Source organism: Taurulus bubalis (assembly GCF_910589615.1).
Source record: "Taurulus bubalis genome assembly, chromosome: 1".
NCBI classification, from domain to species: Eukaryota; Metazoa; Chordata; class Actinopteri; order Perciformes; family Cottidae; genus Taurulus; species Taurulus bubalis.
In genome coordinates this window covers 41923311-41931335 of record NC_136589.1, presented here as the reverse complement: position 1 = coordinate 41931335, position 8025 = coordinate 41923311, and the positions used below count along the sequence as shown (strand labels likewise).

The following is an 8025-nucleotide window of genomic DNA, read 5'->3' as shown; positions in this document are numbered from 1 at the left end:
GCCCCCGCTTCTGAGCGGGCTATGATGTTTATGTTTTTATTAAATTCATATCTTCGCGATAATAGGGCACAGAGATATGTATTAAATTCTACCGGAATCAGTAGACGTTCCACTTCCGCGTCCTTTTTAGCTCATGTGCTAACGTTGAGCATGCCGTGCTGGATGCAGTCTTACGTGTCCGTAAGACTGCATCGTCACTATCACGTCAACTTTCTTTCAGTTAACTTAGTACCGACTAGTACTGCTGGATCTCCGTTGCGTGTTTGTAAGACGTAACGCTAACTATCGTTAGTTTGTTTACATTAGCAACTTTAGCACATTTAGCTCATGCCTTTAGCATAGTCACTGCTGTATCTCCGTTACGTGTTTTGGTGCGTAATCGTAACTTTTTTTCAGTGAACTTATTACTGAATAGTAGTCATTTATTTTACAGAGAGGATTCACAGCTGCCAGGGTCCAGTGGACAACATGCAGCATCTCTGCCTGCCACCAGATCACCACTGCCGGCCACAACACCAGCCACTCCAGTACATCCACCATATAATACAAATTTGGTTTGAAATCAAAAACTGTTGTAATGTTCATTTTTCATTTGCACACACCCCATGAAGCTTGATCTGCAGTATGAAGCCATTCCACAGTCCCATTTTAACATTTTGGTGAAAGGTGTGACAGACATCATTTCTACTCAGAAAACGATAACACAAAATTAGGTTTTAGACATTTATTTACATGTATCTACCATTGTATTTATATATTCAATTTCTAGCAGTTTGTCCACATGAGTAAAGGTATATTTTCACAAGAGATATGAAGAATTGCAAAAATCGAGTTTTCATTTTTCAGTTTTAGGGCCATATTATCACTTTAAACTTGTGCCTTAGGACAATGGTGCCTCATTATATAGAAAGCTGAGATTGTTCTGCAATTGTTTATATACAATACATATGTATCATATGAAAGTGCCTTTAAAAAGTGGAATTTAAGAAATTATGTAAAATTAAGAAAATGACCTTAGGTCCCAGAGGGTTAACAGATGAGGAACTATGGGTCCGGACTCGCGTCTGGAGTTCCGATGTATCATTTCGATTTAATCAACATGAACCGTTCCTTCCAGTCGCGGAAGGGCGCATCTGAAACAATACAAAAAATATTGCCCGAGTAATAACATAATGATGCAGCAGTTAAACTTAGTTTATCCTCGCCTCAGTGATGACGGCGTGAGGTGTGCGCGAACGGCGGAAAAAGAAGTTATCGCGGCCGGTGGAGGATGCAGATAGGCCCTCTAGTGGTCACGGCTTGGCTGTGACTTCTCATAATGTCCAACGGATGTTGGTATGTATCGACGTAGCCTAACAGTTGTATTAACGGGTACATAGTCTAAGTAAACAGAGAGCGGATTATTGGAAATGGGCCAATTCATCTTGAGATGCTTCAGGAACAGAAAGGTGTCCATTACTTGGCAAAGTAATAAGGACTCCATGGTATAAGTTTACAGAAAATTACAATCCCTCCTATTCATGGTGGAAGTTGGTTGTGGTTGTCTGTTATACCAACAGCCTATGGGTATTTCCTTAAGTTACACTCATTTCCTTAATTCTTCTCAGTTTGTATTGTGGGTAGGCCTCCGGGGTTTCACAGAATAATGGCACATAGAGCATTGGTATTCAATTGAATTGCAACAAAGTCTAGTGAGAGAATTCCTTATACTAAGTCCGGAACATCACAATATGATATGTTCGAGTTAGTCCCATATATATTGAATTAGAAAGCAGTGGTAATGTCGAACGAAGTCAACAACTGATTATCATATAAAAAGAAGAGCGTTCGGTTGAAGATATCTCAGGTTTCATTTAAATGGAGAAAGTATGACGATACATACTTTCTAAGGATAAAGGTTCTTCGCATTTTAATGTAATATAGGATGCATTTAAAATTCAAACACATAACAGAAGCTTTTGGGAAATGTGCATCTCAAAATAAAGTCCTTCATTTTAGATGAATTTAACTGACTTGCCCGGCAGCTTTGACGTCGGTACATTCAGGGTGATGGGAGGTCCATCAAAATCATGATATCAAAATTTCTCACCTTTTAAAAGAGTTTGGGTCAACAGTAAGAGTCTGTCCATTATCGTGTTAAAACTCTGGTAAAGCTGTACAAATTCTCTTTTGGAGGACGCATGTGGATAACTTCTCGCGACGGGCGAGTCGACGGCGCGAGAAGACCGACAGTTTGGCCTCGTCGATGTCCTGCTGGGTGAACCGACCCGACTTGGCCCAGTCCACGCCTCTACGGAACGCGGACAAGGTCTGCACCGAGTTCGGGTCCCTGAGGGGACGAGACGGGTGTCATTCACGGGTCGTTTCCTCACATGATAGTTGTTGTTAGCGGTTAACCAGAAGGCCGAGGTGGAGTCTTTAAAATGTCGGAAACCCAAATATATTCATCTTTCAAATATATGAGGTTAAAAGAAATTAAGAAAAAGAAGGAAACTGGAATCAGAGAATACTGATTCCAGCTTCCTTCTTTTTCTTTATATATATATATATATATATATATATATATATATATATATATATATATATATATATATATTAACTCAAGCAGTTTTTCTACAGAAACAGGATCCTCAATATAGAAATAATTTATTAGGAATAACCCCTTGAGATGTTCCTCAACGACAATCTTAAAATATGAGCACTAGAGAAAACATTTAATTAAAAAAAAAAAAAAAGAAGTGTGTGTGTGTGTGTGTGTGTGTCTCCACGTTGTGCGCTGCATCTTTGTGGTTTTATGAGTTGGGTCCTGCTGTTATTGTCGGAGTGGAGAGAACGTTTAACACCTGTACGCTACATTACCTTTATGTGTGTGAAGCTTGTGTCCCAAAGTAATAAAGCAAGTTGTGTGTGGAAAGTTATGAAGTTGTGTCTGAGTTTTTATCAGTAACTTCTATTGAAGTCGGGAGGACAAAATAAAAAGTTCACAAAATAGTCATAGTATATATGTTGTAAAAAAAAAAATATATTGATTATGAGTAAGGACTAAAGTTTAAAAAGGGTGCTCAGCTCATTCACATAAAACAAATAAATAAAAATATGTAAGTGAATAATCATAGTATAGCATGTGTGGCACCCTGGACATTTTAAGGGCTAACATTGTTTTCAGAATTGTTATTGTATTATATTATTATATATATATATATATATATATATATATATATATATTATATTATGTGTTAGTACCTTGTTCCCCGACAGCATTATTTTATTATAATTTAAAATGCTTTGTGTGACTTAAACTCACCTGCTTTCACCTAAAGTAGCTGCAAGGCGATACTCATTTTCACCAATAGGTGGCAGTAGCGGTTTTTGACATGGCTGGCGCTGTAACTCTTGTCTTAAACAAACAAGTTAGATGAGCCAAAAGAGTGACGGTCTAGTTACGTAGAAGGTATTAATTTGGGACTGTCTTGTTGTGTTTACAGGTGAGACAAGGTACACAAGCGCTAGTGATGGGCGGAGGAAGCCTTGTGAAGCATTGAGGCTTTCTTCCTATTTGTACCGAAAAGGTTCGGGGCTTCAATTTGAAGACCAACAGCGGACTGGAATTGGCAGACTGGCAGACTGGAATTAAAGCAGCCGTTTATCAGTGTGACTGAAGCACTAGAACAGGGGTGTCCAAACTTTGTTCAAAGAGGGCCAGATTTGATTTTCTGACTTTTTTTCTTTCTTTTCTTTCCTCTTCTTTTCTTTCTTCTTACCGGTCACTCCCCTGCACTCTTCATATTTAAACACTCATGCCACTTAAATACACTTTAACTTAAACACATGTCACTTTAACATACACTTTAATTTAAACACACATGTCACTTTAACATACACTTACATTACCGTTATCTGTTTGTCTGAGCACTTTATCTTATACTTGATTTAAATATCACTGCACTGTTGTTGTTGTTGTTGTTGTTGTTGTCAAGTTAACTTGTTAACTTGTCGCTGATTGTTGATTGTCTCGTCGAACGTCTCATGCTTAATGTATGCACCTTCCGCTAAGAAAAAAATCCTCGTTTGTGTAAACATTCCTGGCAAATAAACGGTTTCTGATTCTTCTGGTTCTGATAATGTGAAGATGCCCGGGGGCCAATAGTCCCTTCTGACATTTTTTAACCATAAAAGTAACATGCAAATAAATAACAATTTTCATTGTCACAATTTTTTCAAATGGCAATGTAATCAAATATAAGGACTGCCTTTTTTTACATACATGTGTTGTATATCAAAAATTACGAATGAATATGCACCGGTCAGTCAAGAGACATCCAACACGGGGGCTATCTAGTGACGTGCTAACGCTACGAAGCTATCGTCAACAAACAAACGTTAGTTACGGTCTTACAAACACATAATGGAGGTCCAACACGACTAGTCGTACTAAGTTCACTGTAAGAAAGTTAACGGTGAAGGGGCAACAATTGATTACTCACCGTTCAGTCTCACAGAAACGCTGTAGCCAGGTATCTGGCCCGTTAGCTCCGGCTAGCTCCTTGTTAGCAAATCCTTCAGGCACTGAAGCTGCGCCGTCAGTCCTCTCCAATAAAGCTTTGCTCAGGACTTTTGCTCAGGACTCTTTGCTTGGCATCTTCTGATTCACACTGAAGCTTTGCATGCGTCTTAAGACACGTCCATGTTTAGATGCTCAGACGGTGGAAGTGGAAACCATATCCGCCAGATTTGAAACCATATCTCTGTGACGTATTATTGCTAAAATCTAATTTTATTAAAAACTTAAACGTCTGCCCCGCTTCGAAGCGGGCCTCGCCCCAAAAGGATTAAGAATAGACTTTCCTCTTTGATAGCGCTTATAGATAAGGCTGGCTCAGGTTTGCCCTGGTCCAGCCCCTAGATATGCTGCTATAGGCCTAGACTGCTTGGGGACATCTTAGGATACACTGAGCTCCTCCTCTCTTCTCTTCCTCTTTCACTCCTCCTCTCCTCTTCTTTCTCTCCTTCTGGATAAATTATTGTCTCTTCAATGCACATTCTGTCCACCCGGGGAGAGGGATCCTCCTCTGTTGCTCTCCCTCAGGTTTCTTCCCCTTTTTTTCCTGTGAAAGGGTTTTTACTATCTTTATTGGGGGAGTTTTTCCTGATCCGATGTGAGGTCCCAGGACAGGGATGTCATGTGTACAGATTGTAAAGCCCTCCAAGGCAAACTTGTATTTGTGATGTTGGGCTATATAAAATAACTGAATTGAATTGAATCTGTTTGAGAGGAGAAGCAGGTGGGCGGAGCCTCACAGAGTACAGAGTACACTTCGTCTTGTAGCAGTGAATGAGTACATCCACACTGGGGTTTGTTTTACTCTTGCTGTTGTTGACTCTGAAAGATTCAATGTACTTTGACACAGCATTTTTACACCGAAAAGTTTAACTCTGATTATTTACACCAACACTGGACAATGAATTGGTAGTAATTACTCTTGACGTTGTTGTAATAACTCGAGAAGAGTTCATATACTTTGACAATGCATATTTAACACTGGGGAATTTAATGTGTAGTCGAAATTAGAGAAAGTTTTAGAGAAATATGGAGACATGACCAAAGCCTGAGGAAACAATAAATATGTTACAAATAAAATCCTCAAAGGTCTTCAAACGTGGTTTTAACCGAGTCTCCGTCTGTAAATGAGGGAACAAAGTTCACATTCACAGCGCTGCTCCTCTTCCTGGAATGAAGCACAGCTTGATAAGCCCTCCCTCTTCCTCCTGCTCTCAAACACATCAGCTGCACTCTGTCCACACATGTCCTCGTTCCCTCCCCTTCAGATCTACAGTTTTAGAGATGGGTGTAACCAACATGGTGGTGAAGCGATAGAGCTGACAGGCCCCGTTCACTGAACCATCACATGTAGTTCAGATCAGAAGTCAAAGCAGAGTCGCTTCTCAGGAAGTGAAACTCAGACAGTCACTGCTACTGAGAGGTGAAATGGCGCAGAAAGGAGTTCAGCTGGATCGGGAAACCTTCTCTTGTTCCATCTGTCTGGATCTACTGAAGGATCCGGTGACTACTCCCTGTGGACACAGCTACTGCATGAACTGTATTAAAGCCCACTGGGACGAAGAGGATGTGAAGAAACTCCACAGCTGCCCTCAGTGTAGGAAGACCTTCACACCGAGGCCTGTCCTGCTGAAAAACACCATGCTGGCAGTTTTAGTGGAGGAGGTGAAGAAGACTGGACTCCAAGCTGCTGCTGCTGATCACTGCTATGCTGGACCTGAAGATGTGGCCTGTGATGTCTGCACTGGGAGGAGACGGAAAACCATCAAGTCCTGTCTGGTCTGTCTGGCCTCTTATTGTGAGAAACACCTTCAGCCTCATCATGATGTACCTTCATTAAAGAATCACAAGCTGGTGGACCCGTCCAAGAAGCTCCAGGAGAACATCTGCTCTCGTCACGACGAGGTGATGAAGATGTTCTGCCGTACTGATCAGCAGTGTATCTGTTACCTCTGCTCTGTGGAGGAACATAAAGGCCACGACACAGTCTCAGCTGCAGCAGAAAGGACTGAGAGGCAGAGAGAGCTGGAGGGGAGTCGACTTAACATCCAGCAGAGAATCCAGGACAGAGAGAAGGACGTGAAGCTGCTCCATCAGAAGGTGGAGGCCATCAATCTCTCTGCTGATAAAACAGTGGAGGACAGTGAGAAGATCTTCACTGAGCTGATCCGTCTCCTGGAGAAAAGAAGCTCCGATGTGAAGCAGCAGGTCAGATCCCAGCAGAGAACTGAAGTGAGTCGAGTCAAAGAGCTTCAGGAGAAGCTGGAGCAGGAGATCACTGAGCTGAAGAGGAACGACGCTGAGCTGCAGAAGCTCTCACACACAGAGGATCTCAACCAGTTTCTACACAACAACCCCTCACTGTCACCACTCGGAGAATCTACAGACTCGACCGGCATCGATATCCGTCCTCTGAGCTACTTTGAGGACGTGACAGCGGCTGTGTCAGAAGTCAGAGATCAACTACAGGACGTCCTGAGGGACAAGAGGACAAACGTCTCACTGGCAGTGACTGAAGTGGACGTTTTACTGTCACGTTCACAACCAAAGCCCAAGACCAGAGCTGGATTCTTAAGGTATTCACGTGAAATCACACTGGATCCAAACACAGCATATGCAGATCTGTTATTATCTGAGGGGAACAGAAAAGCAACATGTATGGGGGAATATCAGTCTTACTCTAGTCACACAGACAGATTCACTGGTTGGTATCAGGTCCTGAGTAGAGAGAGTCTGACTGGACGTTGTTACTGGGAGGTGGAGTGGAGAGGAGAAGGAGTTCATGTAGCAGTCTCATACAAGAATATCAGCAGAACAGGGATCAGTAATGAATGTGCGTTTGGATTGAATAACAAATCTTGGGCATTACGTTGTAACAAAAACAGTTTTACATTTTGGTACAACAATATTAAGACTCCCGTCTCTGGTCCTCGGTCCTCCAGAGTAGGAGTGTACCTGGATCACAGTTCAGGTATTCTGTCCTTCTACAGCGTCTCTGAAACCATGACTCTCCTCCACAGAGTCCAGACCACATTCACTCAGCCTCTCTATGCTGGAGTTAGGTTTCATTCTTTTGGAAACACTGCTGAGTTGTGTAAACTCAAATAGACAGAAGTGATTTAAGGGACAGCAGGTTAAATTCTAAGCTTCTTTATCATATTATTTTGTTCTCACTACTTTCTGTTAAGTATTCTGTCATTACATTTGTGTTCATTAATTTGTGAGAATAAATGTTGTTGTCTGAATCATCATATAAATGATGTACTATGTTGTATTATTTAATAAACAATAATCATGATCATAATCAAGGAGCAAATGATTAATTCTTCTCTTTTACATAACCGAGATTGTGGTCAAACTAATTTAACAGACTTTAAAGTAATGTCATGACATTTATAAAAAGTAATTATTGAAGTAATAATGTCATGACATTTATATAAAGTTAATAAAGTAAAATGTCATGACAT

At 41.0% G+C, this 8025-nt stretch overlaps 1 protein-coding gene across 1 annotated transcript; it reads left to right on the top strand.

The window, feature by feature from the left end:
* Window positions 1–5986: 5986 nt before the first annotated feature.
* On the top strand, window positions 5987–7518 carry LOC306738163 (tripartite motif-containing protein 16-like; the record flags this gene model as incomplete). The annotated part of the gene is given in 2 exon segments (XM_079219991.1): window positions 5987–7289; window positions 7292–7518. Coding segments are annotated over 2 exon segments (1398 nt in total). The 3' UTR covers window positions 7387–7518.
* Window positions 7519–8025: the final 507 nt, after the last annotated feature.